The sequence below is a fragment of the Cygnus atratus genome, chromosome 2, assembly GCF_013377495.2.
Source record: "Cygnus atratus isolate AKBS03 ecotype Queensland, Australia chromosome 2, CAtr_DNAZoo_HiC_assembly, whole genome shotgun sequence".
Lineage (NCBI taxonomy): Eukaryota > Metazoa > Chordata > Aves > Anseriformes > Anatidae > Cygnus > Cygnus atratus.
The window spans coordinates 541,930-561,152 of NC_066363.1; the positions used below are offsets into that span (position 1 = coordinate 541,930).

The window sequence follows — 19,223 nt, forward strand, 5'->3', positions numbered from 1 at the left end:
TCCTCCCTGGCTGCCTCCCGTCTCTCCAACTCCCAGTTTCTCCCCGTTGCTTCGGTCGTGGCTGCCAAATGAGCTGCTGGCCGTGCCAGAGCGCCCGGGCAGTGCTGCGTTTCCAGCCCTGTGTCCCCTGGGCTCTTCTGCTGGGCTGAGGGCAGAGCCTGGCGCAGGGTGACCAACCCCTCTCCTGGTCCTGCCTGCGGTGGGATGGCCAACAGAGCCCTGACGAGGCCCAAGGGGTTGGGACATGGGCAGGGTGCCTGTGGGTCACAGCTGGCAGGGGACACGTGGGGAGGTGGCACTTGGCTTTGCTGCCGTGTCGGTGCACCGTGGTGCGTGCCTGCAGAGCTGGAGCGGGGGCACCCGGCCAGCTCCCCCCCTGTGCTCCGCAGCATCCAGCGGGGACGGGGCTGCCCCATGCAGCAGGGCGGGCTGTGGGGTCGGGACGGGACGGGATGGGATGGGAAGGGACAGGCTTGTGGCACGGAGAACGAACGGTGCTGGATGTGGCAGCTCCCAGCCCCCGGGGCAGTGAGCACGTGCTGGGCACTGCACGCATGGTGCACGAGCCACTGCACATAGGCGTGGATTTTTATTTGCAGTGTACATGTGTGTGCTGTCTGCACGTGCATTATACGTGCATTATACATACATGTAATATATATGCACGGCCAGCAGCCCAGAGCGCTCGCAAACCTAGACAGCAGCAGGGGCCTCATCCGGATTCTTCTCTGGCTGATCGTCGTGCGGGTTTGCCAGAGGGACACAGATGCAGATTAAAACTTGATATATATATAACAAATAAGTGGCCATCTCTCTCCGTACACACGCTGTGGGACCGGGCAGGTCCTCCCCTCTGTCCCTGCCCAGCGGCTGCCCCCGGGTTCCAGCTGGCAGCAGGGCGAGGGACGGGGGGCTCCAGGCGGAGGGGACAGGCTGGGCGCAGGGACACGGCCGTCCCCACCACCCCTCGCCAGTCCCTGCTCCTGATTGTCCCCAAAGCGCCCCAGCCCTGCCCTGGTAACTCCCCAAGCATCCCCTGCCACAGCCTGCCCCCCCTCCAAGGGGCTCTCCCTCACCCCCAGCAGGGACCCCGGCCCCAGAGCTGTTCCCCCGGCTCCTCCTGATGGGTGCTGTCCCCAGGGACAATACGGGGGGCCTGGACCTGAACAGGGGGTGCCAGTTAGGGTCCTCGCTGCCGTCGTGCGCCTGGGCTCTCCCACGTGTGCTCCTCGCCCCAGCGCTGTGGCCATGCCCCCATTTCAGCACCGCGGCGGCTGCCTCGTCCCGTCCCCCCCCATCCCCTCCCTTTTTCCGCAAACCAAATGGTTTCCTGCCCATCCCCGTGCTCAGTGTCACCGACTTCCCCCCATTGTCACCCTGTGCCAGGGGGCCCCCGGGGTCGGGAACAGGAACGGGGCCGCGTGCCGGGGGCTGCTGCCACGCATGGGGCCCGGTCGGGGCTGAGCGGGCACATGGCTGGGATGGGATGGGATGGGATGGGATGGGATGGGATGGGATGGGGATGGGGATGGGATGGGGATGGGGACTGGGATGGGGATGGGGATGGGGATGGGATGGGATGGGGATGGGGATGGGGATGGGATGGGATGGGGATGGGGATGGGGATGGGGATGGGGATGGGATGGGGATGGGGATGGGGATGGGGATGGGATGGGATGGGGATGGGGATAGGGATGGGGATGGGGATGGGGATGGGATGGGGACTGGGATGGGATGGGATGGGGATGGGGATGGGGATGGGGATGGGGATGGGATGGGGATGGGGACTGGGATGGGGATGGGGATGGGGATGGGATGGGATGGGGATGGGGATGGGGATGGGATGGGATGGGGATGGGGATGGGGATGGGGATGGGGATGGGATGGGATGGGATGGGATGGGATGGGGATGGGGATGGGATGGGATGGGATGGGATGGGATGGGGATGGGGATGGGGATGGGGATGGGGATGGGATGGGGACTGGGATGGGGATGGGGATGGGGATGGGATGGGATGGGGATGGGGATGGGGATGGGGATGGGATGGGATGGGATGGGATGGGGATGGGGATGGGGATGGGGATGGGGATGGGATGGGGATGGGATGGGATGGGGATGGGGATGGGATGGGATGGGATGGGATGGGATGGGATGGGGATGGGGATGGGGATGGGGATGGGGATGGGGATGGGGATGGGATGGGGACTGGGATGGGGATGGGGATGGGATGGGATGGGGATGGGGATGGGGATGGGGATGGGGATGGGGATGGGGATGGGGATGGGGATGGGGATGGGATGGGATGGGGATGGGGATGGGATGGGGATGGGGATGGGGATGGGGATGGGGATGGGGATGGGGATGGGATGGGATGGGGATGGGATGGGATGGGATGGGGATGGGATGGGGATGGGATGGGATGGGATGGGATGGGATGGGATGGGATGGGGTGGGGTGGGGTGGGGTGGGGTGGGGTGGGTGAGAGTACTATGGGGGAGGATGGATGGTTTGGGATGGGAGAGGACAGGACAGGACAGATGGAACAGGATGGATGGGAAGGGATGGGATGGGTGGATTGGGATATGGTGGGATGGCTAGGATGGGACAGGATAGGACATGACAGAACGGGATGGGACACGACGGAACGGGATGGGATGAGACAAGAGATGGAATGGGATGGGACAGAACGGGCTGGCACAGGGCAGGACGGATCGGACCGGACCCAAGGGGCAGCAGGGGCTGGCCCGGCCCGGTACCGGTGCCCGGGGCGGTGCCTCCCGTCGGTGCCGCTCCTCGGGGAGCCCCCACGGCGGCCGGGGGCCGATCGGGACGCGGGGGGTCGGATCGGTGTGTGTGTGGGGGGGAGCGGTCGCCATGGCAACGCTGCCCTCCGGCCGCCATTTCGCACCGGGCCGCGGGGCGCGACGCCGCCGGGGGGGGGGGCGGCAGCGGCGGGGCCGCCGGGGGGAGCCCGGAGCCCCCCCGCAGCCGTGGCGGGGCCCGGGGGGGGCCCGATCCCGGCGGGGGCGCTGCCGTCGAGGAGGGGGGAGCTCCGGGGCTACCCCCGGCCCCGCGGCGCCGGCGGGGGCCTCCCGGTTCCCCCGCGGCGTTCCCCAGTGCCCCCCAGTCCCTCCCAGGCTCCCCACAGCCTCCCCGCAGGCCCCGGGGCCGCTCGGCGCAGCCCCCCCGCAACGCCCGTCGGTGGCGTCGGTGGGACCGGGGAGGGGGAAGGGGGGGGGGGGGCCGGTCTCGAACCGGGGTGGGGGGGAGGGGGGGCCGGTCCGTGCGGGCCCCGGCGGTCGCGGGGCCGGGGACGCCCGGGGAGGGCCCCGACGGTGCGCGGCGGCGGCGGCGCGGTGATGCCGTCGGTGCGGCAGAGGGCGCTGCGGCGGCGGCGGGCGGCCCCGCTCCGCTCCGCCCCGCCCGGCGCGGCCCCCGGCGAGGCCCGCGCGGCGGCGGCGTCCCGCCCGCCCCCTGCCGGCGCGGCGGGGCAGCGGCGGGGCCGGAGCGCCCAGCGCGGAGCGGCGGAGCCGGGACCCGGAGCCGCTCGGTCTCTCGCCGCCCCCCCCCCCCCCCCCCCAAGCCCCCGCTCGGGCCCGGGCCGCGCCCCCCCCAGCCCCGCCGCAGCCCCGCCGCCGCCGCTCCCGCCCCGCCGCCGCCGCCCCGCCAGCCCCGCGCCGCCCCGGCGCTGCCCCATGCCCGGCGGCGGCCGGAGGTGAAGCAGCGAGCGGGCGCTGGATCCTCCCGGCCGCGGCCCCCGGGGCCCCGGGCAGGGAACAAAGGGCCATGGCCGAGGGGGCTCCCGCTCAGGTAAGGGCGGCCGCCGCAGCCTCGCCCGGGGGGGGGGGCCGCGGCCCGGCACCGAACCGCCGGGGCCGCTCTCCCGGCGCCCGCGGGCCGCACGTCGGGGCGGGCCGCGCCGTCGAGGCCGCGGCGGGAGGCGGCCGGGCGGGCCGGGCCGCGCCGGGGGCTGTCAGCACCGGGACCGCGGCAGCCCCCCCCCGCCCCCCCCCCCACTCCGCCGACGGGGCGGCGGCGGCGGCGGCGAGGGGAGCCCCGGGGGGGCGGCGCGCCCGGGCAGGGCCGGGCCGAGCCGGGCCTCCGGGGCCGGCGGAGACGGCGCTGCCGTCGGGGGCGGCGCCGGCCGGGCCGCAGCCGGGGACGGGGCGCCCTTCCCGGCGCCGGGCCTGCGCCCGACGCCCCCTCGGGGCCGCCCCCCCCGGGCACCGGCGGCCGGGCCCTGCGGGGGTTTGGGGGGGGGGGGGAACCGGCGCCGCCGGCCCCCGCTGCGCCCCCCCCCACCTCTCCCCGCAGCTCCCCCCCGGTGGCGGCGTGACGGAGCCGTGATGGAGCCGTCTGGGCGCCCCCCCCCCCCCCGCCGTCACCATCCCCCCCCCCGGTGACGGGTCGGCCGCCTGTCCCCCCGGGGTGTCACCTCCCCGTCCCCATGGCGACACGGCGGCCAGCAGGGTGACAGCGCCAGCCTGTCCCCCCGGGGTGTCACCTCCCCGTCCCCATAGCAACGGGGCTGCGCTGTCCCTTGTGTGTCCCCCCCCCCCCAAGTGTCACCTCCGTGTCCCCCTGCGGCAGGCCCTGCCCATCCCATGGGGCCCAGCCGTAAGCAGCTTAACGGGGTCAGCGCCCTGCGGGGACACGGGGACGCGGGACGGGGACATCGCCACCACCCCGGGGTGGCTCAGCCCCGAGGGGGTCCCCCAGCGCCTCGGGGGGGGGGGTCCCCAGGCCTGCACCCGTCCCCGGTGACACCCGTCCCTGCCCGCAGGTGCCGGAGCCGGTGCTGCAGCCGCGCTGCCCCTCGCCCTTCCAGCCGCCCGCCGGCCCCGAGCGCACCTCGGAGCGGGAGACGCAGACGGCGGAGCTGTCCCTGACGGTGGTGGCGGCCGTGCAGGCGGTGGAGAGGAAGGTGGACTCCCACGCCACCCGCTTGCTGGACCTGGAGGGCCGGACGGGGGTGGCTGAGAAGAAGCTGATCGACTGCGAGAAGACGGCGGCGGAGCTGGGGAACCAGCTGGAGAGCAAGTGCGCGGCGCTGGGCACCCTCATCCAGGAGTACGGGCTGCTGCAGCGGCGCCTGGAGAACATGGAGAACCTGCTGAAGAACAGGAACTTCTGGATCCTGCGCCTGCCCCCCGGCAGGAAGGGGGAAGTCCCCAAGGTAACGGTGCCCGGGCTGGGGCGAGGGCAGGGAGTGGGCGCTGGCCAGAGGAGCTGCTCCCCAAATCCTGTAATTTCTGTAAGCGGGGAGAGCCCCAGTGCAGGGCAGCCACTTGCCATCGGGACCGGGGGGGAGCTCAGACACCAAACCTGCCCGCCTGAGCCTCCCGGTGTGCCCTGCGATGGGATGCCCGTGGAGGGAGGGAGGTGGAATTGAGGGGGGGGGGGAACATCTCCCCGTAACTCAGATGGCATTTAGGGAGGAGGTTTCAGTTCTAGCTCGGCCAGCTGTGCCACAGCAGCTCACCTCTAACCACCATTGGAGTCTGAATCAAGAACCCATGAATGAAGCAGGCTCAGCGGCTCTTTCTCTGCCACCTTTGGATCCCCGAGGATGGGTGGCGGTACCCGAGGAAGGAGCACGCGGGGTCCGCGGCACCAGGCACGGGGGAACCTCGGGGATCCGCAGGAAGATGACGAGCGCCCGCCCTTACAGCTTGGGCTCAGCCGTGTGCAGCAACAAAAGGCGCCCGCCATGAATATTCATCCGCTATTTGCATTTCATGACTCTTTCACCAAAAGAAAGTTTGCTGATGGGACAGTTTCCTACACTGGGAGATGAACGTTGCCGCTCTCCGGAGAGCGCGGTGGGTGTTTGCGAGAGGAAGATTGACACCCAGCCTGGAGGAAGGCACGGCGGCCCCGCAGCCGGGCAGCACCGCTGAGCATCGTGCTGCTCTCTGAAGAGCTCGGCACAGCCCCTGCAAGCCGGCCGCGTCCTGAATTTATCTGCAGAAATTATTGCTCGGCAAAACAGCCTCGGAAACTGCTGTCTGCTCCCGGACAATTTGCAAGCAATAACTAATGATAACTCAGGGCCTGGGCCGAGTTTTCCCTGGAGTTCTGGGGTAATTGAATCTGGGGTTTTACGTCAGCTCATCAATAGAGATGAGGTCCAGCCGTGGCACCCGGTTTTTATCTCGTTTACGCTACCTCCAGGCGTGCACAAGCCCAGTCACCTCTGCAGAGCTGACCCCGCGGTGTGAGCGGGACCGAGAGGAGGAGGAGGTCGGTGTCGCTTGGGGAAAACGTGGTCGGGGCCCCGTGCACAGAACCGGGTGTTTGGACGAGCCCTTTAATGTCACAGAGTGGAAACTCGTGCCCAGGAGCTGTTTTCCAATAAAAACACAAACTGGGTGGTGGCCGCGAAGGAGCCTGGCCATGTCCACGGGGCGAGGGGGGGAAAGGAAGCGAGGGGCGAGGTAGCGTGCCCGCCCAGGTTGCCTGAACCCGTGGTGCTTGTGATTGCAGGTGCCGGTGACGTTCGACGACGTGTCCGTCTACTTCAACGACAAGGAATGGGAGAAGCTGGAGGAGTGGCAGAAGGAGCTGTACAAGAACGTGATGAAGGGGAACTACGAGTCGCTGATCTCCCTGGGTAAATACGGGTGCCCCCTTTCTGCTTTAAGGTAGTTTCTTGGGAATCCCTGGCTGCCTGCAGTCCCAGGCGTCCTCCGACTCCTCCTCGATTTCACAGTTTGATCCTCTCAAGACCCAAATGTCCCAGTTTAAAGGGAGACTTAAAAAGTACAGGAGGATGTTTCCAGTCCTGCTCTTGTTTCCTGGTGATGCACGAGGCTGGGTAAGGCCACCCCCCAGCTCGGGGCGAGGTGCACAGGAGACCTGTCGAGGCCCCCTGCAGCCAGAGATACTGAAAAAGCATTTTTCCCCTGCAGCTGTTGCAAGGGCTTCCCTTCACCTTTTGGGTCTGCTGCTCATGTACCTCTTTAGAGAAAACTTCTGCAGAGACCCAGGGCAAAGAAAAACTGCTTAACGCAGTGTTCGCTGCAGTCTTTTGGGGCTTTATCTGTTGAACCTGCAGGAGAAATCCCTGTTCTGCTGGGGCCAGAGGTGAAACACTTTTGGCTTCAGAAGAGACAGGAATTCGCCTGAGAAATTTGGAAGTCATGCACGAAAAATGTTGGGGTTGGGTTTGCTCTTTAAAGTAGTTGCTTTGTGTGTGGCACACCCGTGGCTGTCCAGGCAGCCCACCTGCAGCACCGGGCTGCTCTGTGTGCGGGTCCTTTGCGGCTGTTCCCCAGTCTCTTCGTGTTTTCTCCCTTGCTCCGGGAGAGGTGGAAGCTGAGCCTGAGGATTCCCTCTCCAGTAATCCCTCCCTCCGTCCCTCTCTCTCCCGACAGACTATGCAATTTCCAAACCCGGTGTTTTGTCCCAGATCGAGCAAGGGGAGGAATCGCGGGTCAGGAATGAGCAGGACTTGGAGGAGAGCGAGATCATAACCGATGCCACCGCAGGTGAGAGCAGCGTGACGAGGGCGTGAGGGGAGCCCTGGGTTGCGCTCGGAGGAGCCGGGAGCCGGCTTGCCCCGGGACGGGCAGGAGGGAGCAAGGCTAAAACACTTGCTGCTGAGAGCTGTGGCGGAGGAGATGATCAGGAGGAGCAAAAACAAACAGGGAAGGGGTCGTCTCATTGATGATTTGACGTCCAGGTACGGCTCAACACAAAGCAGGGCTGGTGGAGCCCAGAGAGGTGGGCACCGGGAGCTGTCAGCAGGGGAAAGATCCGCAATCGGAGCACGTCCTCGGGAGCCTGGTGTGCCGAGTCGTGACCGACCGAGGGAGCTGCAGCCTTCCCAAAAACTCCCCTCTGTCGGTTCCTGCTGCATGGCTGGGCTCGCCCTTCGCAGTGCCCCTGCAGCCCGCACCCACCCCGGGGTGCTGAGCGGGGAGCTGGGCTGCAATGCCTGGGGCCTGGCACGACCGAGCTGTAAGCGGGCCTCTCGGGCTCGAGACAAGGGCGGACAGACAGACAGACCTACCAGGGAAGGAAGGAGGGACGTCCGCAGGGCCCGCTGAGGTGCTGGGGCTGGAGGAGGTGTCCTGGCAGAGATGGCGTTGGCTCCGCTGCTGGTCTCCTGCCCCGGGTTGGGTCACTCTGACCTCCTGCCCGGGCTCCTGGTCATGAGGATTTTGAAGTTAAATCAGGGCCAGCAGGAGAAAATTCTCTGCTGCCCCCGGGGCTGCTGGCTCAGCCCCGCTGCCTGGGGACCTGGGGTGGCCGGGGGGCACTGGGCAGCGGGCGCGGGGTCCCCGGACCCTTCGGAGTCCCAGACCTGTTGGTGTGAGCTGGGAGGGCTGCGTGCGGTGCCTGGGTTACAGGGAGGACCACGGCAGGGCTGAGTGAGGGGCAGGGGAACACGGGAGAGCAGCGGCAGAGCAAAGCCAGCACATCTGTGGGCACAGCAGCAGAGCCAGCCCTTCGGGAGCTGGCAAAGAGCTCTTGGGATCGGTTTCATCCCAGCTCCTGGGGATGACGCCGGTGGGCATCTCTCTTTGCTGCAGCTGGCATAAGGGTTGTGATCAAAACGGAGGAGCTGCTTCCTGAGGACAGCCCCGAAAACCCAGAGCTGCACGGGATGTCGGGACAGTCGGAGGGGAGCTTCCAGAGCCCGGACGAGGAGGCCGCCTGCGAGAGCCCCTACGGCTCCGTCTCCCCTCCGAGGGACCTCCCGGGCACCAGCCTGGGCGACCCCTCCGAGTACGTCGCTGACTTCAACGAGATCCAGAGGGTCATCGTGCACCACGGCAGCTGCACAGGTGAGAGGTGCCGGGAGGGTGGGGAAAAGGCTCGGATGGAAGAGGGGGGTGAAATCCCCCCGGGATCGGTGCTGGAAGGAAAGCTCACGGCTGGGGCAGCCTCGATCACAGCTGCAGTGGTGCTGGGGCCAGGAGGAGGAGGCACGCACAGGCGGTGAACTTCTGAGCGTTGTCCGAAGGGACACCCGTCCTGCTGGGATCCCCTTTGGGAAAAGCCTTTCCCCAGACCTCTTGTCGGGGCAGGAAAGGGAGCAAAGCCAGGGGCTGCAGAGGCCTGGGGCAGGCGTCGGATTTGGGGAGGGGAAATCGGAGTGACAGCCTGGGGAAGGAGGATGTGGTTTAACAGGGACAGGGCTGCGCTTCTGCACGTGCAAGGAGTGAGCAAGTGCACAGCTCCGGAGAGGGGGAGCTGCTGGGGGGTGGATTGCAAGGGGAAGGGGCCTGGGGTCTCCTGGTGGCTTTCAGGCTGCCCTTGCCCAAGGGCTGAACATCACAGCGGGGTGTGGGAAGAGCAGCTGCAGTGTGCGGCGAGTTCTCTGCTCCGCTCGGGGTCGGTCACGGGGAAGCGGGCGGCACAGGGTCCGCGTCCCCGAACGCACGGGAGCTCAGGGAGGGTCCAGAGGACAGGGACGAGGGCGGCCGGATCCGTGACGTGTGAGCAGCCGGGAGGGCAGGCACGGCGAGGCCAGGGGGTGGAGAGAAGAGAGAGAAGGTCGCAGCGGGCACCTCGGGAATGTTTTTTTCCCCTGCTGACCCCTCCGTCGGAGGGGAGAGGGCCGTGCCTTTGAGACAACCCGGTGTCGGCTGCCTCTTCTTGGGAAAGCCTGGCAGTTCTTCCTAGAAAGCCTCTGAAAGGTACATAGCCCGACTCAAAGTCCACCGCGGGGTGACGGTCAGGGATCCACCGTGGGCCTTTCCTCGGGGCACGCTGTGTGCGTCCCTGCCAGGGCGGCTTTCACCAAACAAACGGTGTTTGGGGAAAAAACGAAAGCAGGAGGTCACCTCCGGCGTCGGTGTGGTGCAAGCAGGGAGCCTGCTGCCGTCAGGGCCCTCGTCCACCCCATCTCTGCTGGGGTTTGGGAAGGACGACGGTCGTGGGAAGCTGAAGGAAGGGGTCGGTCCCAGGCTGGGCGCTTGGAGCTGGAGCCAGGCAGCCCCGTGCTGTGTTGCCGCAGAGCCCAGCGGTCACAGCCGCTCACTGCCCAGCCCTGCGCAACAGCAGCAGTGAGAGCTGCTCAGAAATAACGCTGTCATTCGTGTCCCTTCTCCCCTTATCTCGTAACGTCACGGAACTGCAAAACCTCTCAGTTTGTCACCGCGCCCTCCCGAGGCGGTTTGTCCATCCTCCCCGGGGCAGTCGGGTGCACGCGGGGTCTGCGCACGCGGCTGCGGGCGTCTCTTCGGCAGCCCCCTCGGTCCCACCCTAACCAAACTCTGGTTTCCCCCTGCAGAGGACGGGATCGTGATCAAGACGGAGGAGGAGGAGGAGGAGGACGACCCGGACACGCTGGAGCCGTGCGCCATGTTCTCGGGGCGGACCGAGCCGCCGGCCTTCCCCAACCACGAGGCCGGGCTGGGCTGCGAGGCGCAGTGCAGCTCCAAGGCGCCGCCGCGGAGCCTGGCGGCCGCCCGCGTGGGGAAGGCCCCCTCCTGCGAGAGGGACTCGGGGGAGATGAAGCCGGCCACGGCCCAGCAGCGCAACCGGACGAGGGAGAGGCCCTACATCTGCCCCGAGTGCGGCAAGAGCTTCATGCTCAAGATCAACTTCGTGATCCACCAGCGCAACCACCTCAAGGAGGGGCCCTACGAGTGCCACGACTGCGACCTCAGCTTCCGCAACAAGCAGCAGTTCCTGCTGCACCAGCGCAGCCACACGCGCCGCGGCGTGGGGGTGCCCCGGCGCCCCGAGCACGGCCTCAAGCCCCAGCCGCGTCCCCCGCCCCCGGGGAAGCCCTACAAGTGCTCCGAGTGCGAGAGCAGCTTCAGCCACAAGTCGAGCCTCAGCAAGCACCAGATCACCCACGTCGGGGAGCGGCCCTTCACCTGCGGCGAGTGCCGGCGGAGCTTCCGCCTGCAGATCAGCCTCATCATGCACCAGAGGATCCACGCCGGCAAGAGCGAGATGGCCTTCCTCTGCCCCCAGTGCGGCAAGAACTTCACCCGGCCCTCCCACCTCCTGCGGCACCAGCGGACTCACACCGGCGAGCGGCCCTACCAGTGCAGCCAGTGCGAGAAGACCTTCAGCGAGAAGTCCAAGCTCACCAACCACTACCGCATCCACACGCGGGAGCGCCCGCACGCCTGCGCCGTCTGCGGGAAGGGCTTCATCCGCAAGCACCACCTCCTGGAGCACCAGCGCATCCACACGGGCGAGCGGCCCTACCACTGCACCGAGTGCGGCAAGAACTTCACGCAGAAGCACCACCTCCTGGAGCACCAGCGGGCGCACACCGGCGAGCGGCCCTACCCCTGCACCGAGTGCACCAAGTGCTTCCGCTACAAGCAGTCCCTCAAGTACCACCTGAGGACGCACATGGGAGAGTGAGGGGCTGCCACGGCTTCCTCTCCCTTCCCTTCCCTTCCCTCCCTCCAGCCCTCCTCCTCCTCTTCCTCCTCCTTTGCTCATCTCTCCCCACCCTCCCTCCATCCCCCCCGGCTCAGGGCATGGACATCAAGGAAGCTTTGTGTGGTAGCGCCGCTGCTCTGGTGGAGACAGCTAGGCTGATTGGAAATTAATTAATTAATTAAAGCAAGCAACGCGCGGCAAAATTAAAAGATTATATATATATAAAATTAACAGAAGCAGCTGACTTAGGGAGGATCCTCACCATCGACAACAACAGCAACAACAACAAAGGAAACCTGTACAGGGTGTTTTGCCGGAGTAGGACTCTTAACTGCTTTTTAAATCTACTGTTTGGTTTTTTAATAAATGTGGAGGAACTTTTTATTTGATAAGCAAACTTAGGATCGCCAAGCTATATATATATATTTTTTTTTCAGTGCTCCGTAGGCTGATTCTGGCACAGTCACTTTTGTCCAGGAGCTCTGCAGAGGTGCTGCTGCCCCGGCCAGGCGCTGCCTCCTCCCGGCTCTCGGGGCTGGCCGCGGCAGCACCGTGTGGCGGCAGGGAGCTCCGGCAGATGCAGGTGGCAAGGAGGTTCTCTGTGTATCTAGATTTGAAGCGCTGATAGGTGCCTGCCCGGCTCTCGGGGCTGTGACGCACTCATGGATTATACAATAGAATAAAATTCTAGTTCCAGTCAAAGGACATTTTTCTGGTAGGACCCCGCCAGCAAGGCTCCTCCAAACGCTCGTTTCTTAGCGCTTCATCCTTCCGCAGCGGCGGACGCGTTTCCAGCGAGCGGCGACCCCGGGCACCCGGCCCTGCTGCTGCTACGAGAGCTGCGCCCAAGGGGTCGCGGGCGTGAGACGTGGGAGCGGTGCGTGGAGGCAGGCAGCCGTCCCCTGGGTCCTGCCGTGGGTGTGTGGCCGCGTCCCCCAAGGGCCGAGACCCGCGAGCCCGTCCCGAGCTGCTCCTGCTCACCCCCGTCCTCCCGCGATGATCCCGATGGGGCTCACGGTGTCCCTGTGCACAAAACCGTGGGGTTTATGCAGCTCTCCTTAAATGCATCTTGGCGAGCGGTGCTGCCCGTGCCCTCACCAGTGGCACTGCAGTGCCTTTACCAGCAGCGGGGGCAGCCTGGGGCTCTGCCCCCAGATCGAGGAACGGGACCAAGGATGGCTCTGCCGCCGGGAGACCCCCGGTGCACAGGCACCCGCTGCCGGTCGTGGTTCCCGTCCCCGGTGGCTCCGTGCCCCGTGTTGTGCCCGTCGCATCCCAGCCACGTCTGGGGCAGCAGCGCTGGGTTCCCGGCCGGGCACGGGGCCGCGGTGCTGGATGTGGCGTTAGGTGGCGGCGTTAATAAACAGAGCGGTGGTGGGAGAAGTCATCGGGGCCGTCAGTGCCCCTGCAGAGCCCAGCGCCCCGCTGCAGGTGGAGGAGTGCTGCTGGTGCGGGACGGGGCTGGGCGGCGGTGTGAGCAGTGAGCGGGATGCTCGGGGAGGCAGAGGGGGCTGCAGTCAGGCGCTTGTCCCACTGCTTTCACGCCCCTTTGCACCAAGGCCCGCTCCTCTCTGCTCTGTGGCTCGACTTAAGGGGAAAACCAAGACTTTCGGGTCAACTGCCCTGTCATTTCCAGAGCCCCTATATCAAAGCCCTGGCACTTCTGTGGTTCTCAAAGCACGTTTGCCAACAAGGCTCGTGGATATCGACGTGTGTGTATGAACGACTCTTAAATATGTAATTCCCAGACTCTTCCGAGCTAGAAAGCGACCCAGCGCAGCCCGGAGCCTCGGAGAGGAGCACTTCGGGGCTGCCAGGGCAGGCTCTGGCCGAGGTTCCTGGGTTCCCAGTGCCAGGCTGCTGCCCGAAATGTGCTGGGAGCTGTTTGGGGTTTGGGGTCTGGGTGTGTGGGCTGGCAGGGGCTCGGCACGCCACGAGGGGCTGCCAGGAGGGGACAGCGGGGCCCTGCTGCAGCCCCAGTGTCCCCCCTCTCGTCAAGATGAAATGTAATTAGGAAGACAAAAAAAAAAAAAGAGCACCGACTCTGGTTCTCGGCACCCCTGTTCATCACGGGAGGCTGGCAGCACCACGGAGCAGGCAGCCTCCTTTTTTAATTCCTAAGAAGAAACACAGAGAGAACGGTGGGCAGCCGTGGGGTGCAGGATGGAGCCCGGAGCCCCTCGCTGGGATTTCTTGCCTGCGGAAGGGGCGCAGCGAAGCAGCCGGCCCCAGGAAGCCGCTCGAGCACCGGATTACGCTCGGCTCCCGCTTGTCCCAGCTGCTGCCCTGGCACAATCCCTTCAGCTGCATTAACCCCGAGCCTGGCGGGTGGAAGCGGCCGCCGCTCAGCGCCGCCAGCCTGCTGGGGAGAAGCTCCCGGGCACGTTTCAGGCTGTAAATTATTTAATTTATTTAAGTGGTCGAAGCACCCAGGGCGGCCGCGCCGAACCGCAGCCCTGAAGGCTCTGAGTGCTCGGGAATGGGAATTTCTTAACCAATTCAGAAAGCCGAGACCTGCAGGCTGTCCCACGGGGCAGGTGTGGTGCGCACACACAGGCTGATACAAGCACACAAGCGTGGACACACAAAGGGAGCCATGGGCACGTGCACACACTTGAACAGGGATGTGCACACAAGCACACACAGAGCACACAAGCACATTCATGCACAAATACACACCCACGTGCACAGACATGGGTACACACAGCCCTGCCTGCACACAGATATCCAACTGCCTGTATGGAGACACACAGAGACACGTATCTGCACACACACACATTAATGTGTGCACACACACGGAGCTGTGCACAAACATGCACCCACGTACAGGAAAACGTTCACGCTTGCACCCACATACACACGGGTGCACGGGCAAACACAAGCAGCCAGACAGACGTACACTCAGACATGGCTGTGCACACACGTGTACGCACACAGACACATGCAGATGCATGCACAGGCACATCAGTGCACACACATTCACACATCCATGCGCAAACATGCAGACTCAGCAAAAGGCATGCATGTCAGCACAGATACATGCACACACATCCACACACGCTTGCACATGCGCATACGCATACATACCAACACCCACGTGCACACAGAGCCACGTGCACGTAAGCAACACAAACATGCTAGCACATGCACACGTGCCAATGCAGAGGCACACAAGCATGCACACACATACACAAACACACACGCACACTGACATACATCCGCATGCCAACACACATGAACGCATACACATGCCAATGCAAAGGCACACATGCACACATGCTTACACACACGTGCACACACCAACACAGAGGTTTACACTGACACACATACAGGTGCCAGCAGACGCACAGATGCCTGGATGCACACACGTGTGAACACACCAAGACACCGAAATCCTGGCCCTGGGCACCGCTGGGCAGAGCCCGGCTCTGGCCTCTCGGCACCTCCCTGCGGGTGCTGCCGGCCACGGCCGGGATCCCCCGGAGCCTCCTCTGCTCCAGGCTGAGCAGCCCCAGCTCTCCCGGCCTCTCCTCACAGCAGAGGGGCTCCGGGCCCTGCGGCATCTTCCTGGCCCCGCACCGGGCTCTCCCCAGCGCGTCCAGCTCCCTCCTGGACCGCGGGCCCAGCACCGGACCCACTGTGCCCAGGGGCGGCCTCAGCAATGCTGAATGGAGGGGCAGGATCACAGAAACACGGCGGGGTCTGGGCGGGAAGGGACCCCAAAGCCCCCCAGCGCAGCCCCCTGCCATGCCCAGGGCCCCCTGCCCTCAGCCCCGGCTGCCCCCAGCCCCATCCAGCCTGGCCTTGGGCACTGCCAGGGATGGGGCAGCCACAGCTCCTGGGGGCCCCACAGCCCCACTCCCACCCCGACACTCACCCCCCAGCCCTGCCCCGCTCCTCTCCCCAGAACCGCGGTGCTGGTGCTGGACAAGAGCCTGCGGGGCTCGCTGCGGCCCAGCCGCGTCCTGGGTGTTGTGGCCAGGCCGGCAGAGGCCCTGGAGGCCGCTGGCCACCTTGTGGTGCACGATGAGGCCCCGGCCATCTTCTGTGAGAGCTGCCGGGTGCTGCAGTGCCCGTGGTGCCTGGAGGAGGCCCCGCGATGGCCACCCCGGGGTAGGGGGAGCGGGGCAGGGCTGGGGTCCCGCTGGGCGCTGCTGGGGTCCCCCCGTGCACAAGATGGGTTCTGGGGTCCCTGCTGTGCATGTGTCGGGGTCTCTGCCTGGCATGGTGCTGGGGTGTCTGCTGGGTGCAGGGGCGTGGATTGGGGTCCCCCCCCATGCACAAGGTGGGGTCCCCGGTAGGCAGGTGTCGGGGTCTCCTCTGGGCACAGGGGCACAGATCGGGGGTCCTTTCGGGCACAGGCTGGGGTCCCCTCTGGGCACAGGGCAGGATCTCTTCCAGGCACTGATCTGGGGTTCTCTGCTGGCACAGGTCAGGGCTTGTGTCCCCTCTGGGCATGGATCTGGGGTGCCCCCTGGGCACGGATCTGGGGTCCCCTCTGAGCACAGCTGGGGTCCCCTCTGGTGTGGTCAGGGTCCCCCTCTGTCCTCTGCCTGGGTTCCAGCTGGCTCTGAGCTGATGTCCCGTACCCCTGCCGCCCTGCTGGGGCTGCTGGTTCTCCTGGGGCTCCTGCAGCCCCTCGCCTTCCCCCAGCCCCTCACACTCCTCTGCAGCCCCATGAGGGCCCCAGCACCCCGTACATCCCCAGCCAGGGAGCGGCCTGGGGCTGCAGCTGCAGAGGATGTGGTCTCTCCTCCCGCATGTGGGCTGGGGGTCTCCCCCATCAGGAGCCCCCTCCACCAGGGGGCACGCCTTGGAGGAGCAGGAGTTTCTGTTCAGAATACTCCAGCCGATTTACCGAGTGCATCCGAGACACGGCGCTGCTGGCACTCCAAGCCTCTTCCCACAAATCCCACTTCCAACACCAAAAGTTTTTTTTTTTCTTAATTGAAAAAGCCCACAAACTTCAGGGTTTCCACATGAAGCTATTCCAGAAATGTTTCTGGCCAAAACAGCTGCACACTGGGCTCTCTCTAGCCTGTTTGCAACATGTGCTTGGAGAGAGGGCCAGAGGTGGGTGCTGTCCCTGAGCTCGGCCTTTCTCAACCGAGGTAACCTCAAAAAATGTGCCCCAGTCACCCCTCGCTGCAGAGCAGTATTGTTCCCCCCAGGGTCTGTTTGGTGACACAATCTCACTCCTGCAAATATAACCCCCAAATCACCAAATATGCTTTTATTTTCCTCTAGGAGACAGTCCAGACCATTTTTTTTTTCTAGAAAAACAGAAAGAAGAGTTTAATCCCAAAGGAGAAAACAAAAGTGATGTGCTGACGGTATGTGTCTGTGTCTACCATGCCCTCCCAGCCTGTACACCCACCCCTCTTCAAGGGCACATCCCGTGTTTCCCTCTCCCCGTTCATTTTTATCTCCTTCCCCATAACGACACCGCTGTTTCCTCCTTCCCTCCCTGTCCATCCCATATATCCCTCCATCCTGGTCTCATTCAGCTTCATGGTCATTTTGGGTTCACCAACATCCAGCCTTGCCACCTCTCTCCCCTCTCCTCCTCCTACTCTTCCCCCAAACCCTTTCTCCTTTTCCCCACGCTCTTTGTCCCCCTCTCTGCAGCACCGCAACCTGCAGAGGAGGGGATGGCTCAGGGGTCTCTGCGTGTGTGCCTCGTGGGGGACAGTGACCTGTTTTGGAGAGGAAATTGCTCCTGGACACGCTCTGGACAGGTACGAAGTGAGCTCAGTGTCTCCTCCACACATGGCCCTTCTGGGCAGAGGCTTGGGAACGCTGCCGGAGGCTGAGCAGCAGCTGATGGGGGGAGGTAGCTTTGAGTATGTGGGACTTAGTGTGATGTTACCTGGAGCCAGAGGTTGTTGCACCTCTGTGCTGGTGCCTGGGACCCAGAGTGGCCCTGGCTGGGCTCTGGGATGTTGGGTCACCTCTGTCCCCATGGTTCTGTCATCCCTTTGGCTCATGCAGCCCCTTGGGGACGTACGCTGCTCGGCTGTGGCGTCCAGCATGGGGTGGCTGAGTGCTGCAGGAGCCAGCATGAGACGAGGGGCTCACAGCTCCCCTGAGCTCTGCAGGTGGAAGTTTCCTCCTGTTACAGGGTCTCTTGTCTCCCCTGTTTCCCTCCCAGCCCGCACTATGGACTCTCTGTGTGGCTCAAGTTCCTCTCTGGGTTGTTTCCCCCAGGTGCTAGGCGGTGAAGGTCCCCACCCCAGAGCCAGTCTGCCCAGAGCTGCCACAAGAGGTACCACAAGAGGAGAGAGACCTCATGTAATTTCCTTCCCTTCTTCTAGTGAACCTGCTGAGCAAGTTGGACAGAGAAAGGGGTAAGTTTGGGGAGCTGATGGGCACAAATGGGGGAGAAAAACTTTCCAGAAACGAGTTTCCTTATCTCCTTGGGGCAGTGGTGGGTTCACAGCGCAACATCTAAATCCAGTGTCCATCTAAAACTGGATCCCTTCGTTTTAACCAGGTCTCCTGTAAAAATAAAGGTCTACTTCCATGCCAGGAGTGACCCAGAGATGCTAATGCCACATAAGAGCATTGGGTTGAACATGGCAGCGGGTGCACACCTTTGGCTTTTAGGCAGAGATTGGAAATGCCTCCGTGTGCGCTCAGGGCTCCCCGTGGTCCTGGCAGCATTGCAGGGCTTGAGGCAGGTTGAAGCCATCTGCAGGCAGGCTGCTCTCTGCCCTCTCAGTTTTGGGGGTGATGTGCCGGATGAGCGTGCCTCAGTTTACCCCACATTGCAGTCCCCGACGTGAGGCCCTGGAGGAACGGGCTTAGCAGAGGGCCTGGGGTGGTGGCACTGCGCGGTGACACCTCTGTGGCCCCACGTCATCGGGCAGCTCCAGCTCTGCGCTGAGATTGCCTGGCCGCCCGTCAGAGCGGGGTTGGGAGCTGCCGGGCTCTTGTCCCCGTGGTGCTGGAGCAGGGCCTGGCCTGGGACCACCGCCGCCTTGCAGCTTGGATGTCCCCACACCTCCGGGGATACCCCCACACCCTGCAGCCACCCCGCACACCCAGCCTGGCTGCAGCCCCGTCACGCTTAGACCTCCCAATATCAAGCAGGGGTGGAAGCAGGGGGTTGGCAAAGCCCATTGCGTCCATCCCCAGAGCATGGCAGCTGCCCTGCTCCATCCTGCTTCAGGTCCAGCGGGGAGGGCAGCGAGGGTGCTGTGCCCTGTGCCCTCTGAGGGGGTTCTGGGTGCTGCATGTGCACTGGTGGGGCCTGGTGTGCTTACATGACATGCCCCTGCCCTGCAAAAGAGGAGGGAGAAGTTTTTTTTTTTTTTAAATTGGTTGGAAACAGAAGTGCTGAGGCACTAACAGGCCGACTCCTGTTCTTACCCCTGCCATCATAGTGGTTCCAAAGAGTGTTTAGCAATATGGTGATAGGCACTTTATATATATAAATATAGATACATTTATATATGTAAAAGAAGCTGGTTTGCTTCTCAGCAGGAAACAGACTGACATGTCTCTCTGTTGTGCATTAATGAAGGTGACACTGGATGCAGAGACAGCCAACCCGTACCTGACCATCTCGAGGGACTGCAAAACCTCGCATATGGGAGAAGAACAGCAAAACCTCCCTGACACCCTCAAGAGATTCACGGGCAGTGCCAGCATCCTGGGCTCCCGGGGCTCCACGGCAGAGGCATTACTGGGAGCTGGAGGTAGGGGATGGGACAACTGGGCTGTGGGGGTGGCCATGGTGTCCGTGCGGAGGAAGGACTCAGTCGACATGGCCATGGGGAACATGCTGCTATGCTGGCCAGATCTCCCAGTGACAATGTCCACCTGTCCCTGCAGAGACAGGGAGATAAGATTAAGAGGGTGA

At 64.3% G+C, this 19,223-nt stretch overlaps 1 protein-coding gene and 1 pseudogene across 1 annotated transcript; both read left to right on the plus strand.

The window, feature by feature from the left end:
• Positions 1–3,702: 3,702 nt before the first annotated feature.
• LOC118251760 (zinc finger protein 777-like) lies at positions 3,703–12,269 on the plus strand. The gene is made up of 6 exons (XM_035554316.2): positions 3,703–3,811; positions 4,785–5,177; positions 6,488–6,614; positions 7,378–7,491; positions 8,539–8,793; positions 10,245–12,269. Exons 1-6 carry the CDS (start codon positions 3,788–3,790, stop codon positions 11,336–11,338), a joined length of 2,007 nt encoding a protein of 668 aa, XP_035410209.2. The 5' UTR covers positions 3,703–3,787; the 3' UTR covers positions 11,339–12,269.
• Positions 12,270–14,358: 2,089 nt separating this feature from the next.
• On the plus strand, positions 14,359–19,223 carry LOC118251759 (E3 ubiquitin-protein ligase TRIM11-like; annotated as a pseudogene).

Bases quoted from the DNA above. Each gene is read 5' to 3' on its own strand.
- LOC118251760 (XM_035554316.2), top strand. From the start codon at position 3,788: ATGGCCGAGGGGGCTCCCGCTCAG. The intron at 5,178-6,487 runs GTAACGGTGCCC...TTGTGATTGCAG, and splicing joins GGAAGGGGGAAGTCCCCAAG to GTGCCGGTGACGTTCGACGA. The intron at 6,615-7,377 runs GTAAATACGGGT...CTCTCCCGACAG, and splicing joins CGAGTCGCTGATCTCCCTGG to ACTATGCAATTTCCAAACCC.